The sequence below is a fragment of the Fulmarus glacialis genome, unplaced genomic scaffold (assembly GCF_000690835.1).
Source record: "Fulmarus glacialis isolate BGI_N327 unplaced genomic scaffold, ASM69083v1 scaffold19605, whole genome shotgun sequence".
Classification (NCBI taxonomy): domain Eukaryota; kingdom Metazoa; phylum Chordata; class Aves; order Procellariiformes; family Procellariidae; genus Fulmarus; species Fulmarus glacialis.
The window spans coordinates 2,356-5,773 of record NW_009215149.1 but is presented as its reverse complement, the minus strand read 5'-3'; the positions used below and the strand labels follow the sequence as shown (position 1 = coordinate 5,773).

At 59.7% G+C, this 3,418-nt stretch overlaps 1 protein-coding gene across 1 annotated transcript in view; it reads right to left on the bottom strand.

Moving 5' to 3' along the window:
* The window catches only part of MUC4 (mucin 4, cell surface associated), an 8,155-nt gene that overhangs the window by 2,447 nt on the left and 2,290 nt on the right, over positions 1 to 3,418 (bottom strand). The window contains exons 4-11 of the mRNA XM_009578848.1: positions 3,145 to 3,256; positions 2,766 to 2,976; positions 1,958 to 2,036; positions 1,539 to 1,709; positions 1,254 to 1,355; positions 810 to 1,046; positions 376 to 510; positions 57 to 118 (exon numbers count right to left, since the gene is read on the bottom strand). Of these exons, the coding sequence (XP_009577143.1) occupies positions 57 to 118; positions 376 to 510; positions 810 to 1,046; positions 1,254 to 1,355; positions 1,539 to 1,709; positions 1,958 to 2,036; positions 2,766 to 2,976; positions 3,145 to 3,256 (1,109 nt within the window). The remainder of the gene's footprint in view (positions 1 to 56; positions 119 to 375; positions 511 to 809; positions 1,047 to 1,253; positions 1,356 to 1,538; positions 1,710 to 1,957; positions 2,037 to 2,765; positions 2,977 to 3,144; positions 3,257 to 3,418) is intronic.

The following is a 3,418-nucleotide window of genomic DNA, read 5'->3' as shown; positions in this document are numbered from 1 at the left end:
CAGCTGCAAAGGGTGAAGCGGAGCTGGAGGAGGGCGGAGAGGTTGTTGGACCCAACAGCCTCCAGGTTGATGGTGAGCGGGGCCATCCTGTGGGGCTCCCACGTCAGGGTGCCGCTCTCTGCCAGGAGGAGAGGTGGGAGTTAGAGGAGGTGACAGAGGAAAGGGGCTGGGTGGCCGGTGTCCCCCCATCCCCTCCCAGCTGCACCATTTTTTTTTTGGTTGATGGTGAGCGGGGCCATCCTGTGGGGCTCCCACGTCAGGGTGCCGCTCTCTGCCAGGAGGAGAGGTGGGAGTTAGAGGAGGTGACAAAGGAAAGGGGCTGGGTGGCCGATGTCCCCCCATCCCATCCCAGCTGCCCCATCTCTCCTTCCTTACCTGATATGTTGAGCTCTGGCGAGAGGTGGGGGACAAAGCGTGCGCCCACCCCCATGGCACGGTACTGCCTCCTGACCCTTTCTGTCCTGAAGGCCGTGAGTGACGCGTCACCGGTGATGACGGGAGGGAAGGCGTCTGAGGAAAGAGCAGCCCAGCACACAGCTGGTTGTTTGCTACGTGGCCTTGGCACCCCTCGGCTCTGAGTCCCTCCTGGTGAGGATGGGACCCCAGGTAGATGCTGCCATGACCGCCCACCGACAAGACCCTCGTGTTGCACAGCATGGTGGCATCTCCCAGGCTTGGAGACCAGCCAGCTAGTCAATGCAACTCCAAGACCTTGGCGACTTCTCTCCTGCCTCACATGGAGCAAGAAAGCCAGGGAGGGAGCATGGCCAAACCATGTTGTCTTGGATGTGAGGATCTGCTTCACTTACTGAGTACTGTCTTCTTCTGCTGGAAGTCGGCTGCGAGGCTCTGGGTGGCCAGGCCCAGGGCCACGTCCCCTGTGCTCAGTGAATCGTAGATGCACTCCTTGTTGCCGCGGCACTGCGAGGCTGCCAGCTGGTACTGGCTTTCATTCTCCTGCCGCAGCCGAGACAAGAAGATGGGTGTGAAGTTCATTACGGGTGAGTCCAGATGCTGAGCAAACAGGCTGTGGTCTCCAACAGCCCCTGCAAGAAAGAACACCATGGGTATGGCCTTGAGTTTTTAAAGTTTATTATATTTTAGGGCTCATTTCCACAGAGCAGTGAGGAGTCCAAAGGGCTTCCCTGGCATCACTTTTGCTCAGGCAAGCAACTAAATGTTTCCAGCCAAAGCATGGCCAGAAGGTGCAGGAATGGGGGAATCGTCAAAGTGGATCCTGAGCCTGGACTTACAGGTCATCCCGTAGCTGTAGATCTCCTCCTCGCTGCTGTTCACAGGGATGCTGGTACCGTTCGGCATCTGGAAGTCATCTGCGGGGTCGTGGTCCCAAACACCTGGTGGAGCATCACGAGAGGACTGGCGTCCCCCATGCCGGGGTTGACCTCCTCTCTGGTGCTGGCCAGTGTTTAGTTTAGACCCAGGAGTCACAAACACATTCCCCCAGCACTCTCCAGCCTGCTTTAGGGTGGGAAGGGGACTTTGCACCCCGGCTCTGCAGCAGTGCCAGAAGTCCTCACCCAGGAGGCCCTTGGTGCTGTTGCGGTACCGATCAGCCAGGCTGCAGACAACGCTGAGGATCCCAGAGGTGGCCGAGATGGAGATGGCGATGGCCCCGTCGAAGACAGCTGTGACGGAGGAGGCATTGACCAGCAGGACACCAGGGCTGTAGTACACCTCGGCACCCATGTCTGCAAGAGAAGGAGAGCACAGAGGGAGAGTCCACGCAAGGCTGGGGTCTGAAACGATGCCCCTGAATTTGGGGAAGGGAGCGCTCCCCATCCATGCCAGCTGAGTGAGAGACAGGGCGCAGGTGGGAGATGTTTGATGGAGCTCAGGATGACTGCCCTTGCGCTGGGCAGGGCTGGTCCCCATGGGATGGGGACACCCCTCATCCCCCCCCAGATACATTTAACATTTAACAGCACATCCTGCTCACCTTGGGAATAGGAAAACTGGATGGTTTCGTCGTTCAGGAGAACTTGTATGTCACCCTGGCTCCCCAAGGTCCACTCAACCTGCAAATCATGGTGGATGTCCCACTCAGTCCCTTTGCTCGTCCCTTCCTGCCATCCCCCTGTGCTGGGGACACTTGAGCTAAACCCCATCCTCCTCCAGCCCTGCCAGAGAGGCTCAGCCGCGGGAGCCGTATTGGCGCGCTCTTCACCCCAGCAAACACATGACAAAGAAGCTTTGATGGTTGCACAGAAGAGGACAGCAAGCTGCCCCCGTCACTGCTGGCATGGGGCACGCACAGGCCACCACCACTGCTCGGCTGACCGGGGCAGCGTGGAGAGCTGTGCTGGTGGGCTCCAGGCTCTGAGCCCCCTCCTCACGCTGCTCAACAGCTGCTTCTGGTGACACCAGGAGATTTAGCTTACTGAAATGGGTGTGGGGAGCAATTCTGCAAAACAAGGAAGAGTACATGCTTGTGCTAACGTGTCCGGAGGAGACCGGTGGTCGGGGCGAAGGGTGTGCAATGAAGAGGGTGGAGCAGACCATGTTCCTGCAGAGCTCCAGGACCTTGCTGGCCAGCTTGCAAGAGGTGTTAGAGCTGTGTCTCATTAGTCTTAGTCCAACCCACCGCTATTAGCACTTCGTAGGGGTTGTGGGAGGTGGCAGGAAGAGGAGAGGGGATCCTCCTCAGGTCCTGGCCACTTGTACGTGACGCAGAGGCGATGCCCAACCTGCCAGAGGGGTCTCTCCTGTTAGAAGCTCAAACTAGTACCCAGGTCACTCCTACTCACTGTTGTGGAGGTGGCAGAGATGTACTGGGCAGCGAAGGCCACAAAGTTGGTGGCCTGGGCTGTGCCCGTCTGGGCTGTGCGCCCATGCAGCACAAAGCGGGTCTGGGCATCGCTGGCCAGCAGCAGGACAAAGTCGCCGAGTCCATTGAAGGTGTAGGTGAGTCCATCCAGGGTGGTGATGTGGGGGTCCCCGAAGGCGCCAGCTGGGGTCCAAAGGAGACAGAGCCATTTTGGGGGGAGGAAGAAAAGCAAATGCTGGTGCTGCACTGGACTCAGCAGTCCCTACCGGGATGCTGCAAAGTGTGGTTAATGCATGGGCTCCGCGTGCAGCTGTGCCACCCGCTCAGTACCCTGGCACAGAGGGGGTAGAGCCCTGGTTGGCGGCATATATCCCTCGCAGCCGATCCTCGGTCTCTTCTCAGCAAACCTGGCGCAGAACAGGGGCTTCCCCACACGCCGGCAGCACCAGTCGAACGCCTCCAGCCCCCCGTCTGCGGAGGAAGGCGGCCGGGCGCTGGGGGGTGTCGGTGCCCCGGCTGCGCCTGCAGAGCGCTTGGTGCTCAGGGTGTTTAGGGCGAGGGAGCGCCAGTGCCTGCTTACCGGCGGCGGGGTGGATGGGGGTGCTCCATGCTCTCTCCTGCCAACCTTCGAGC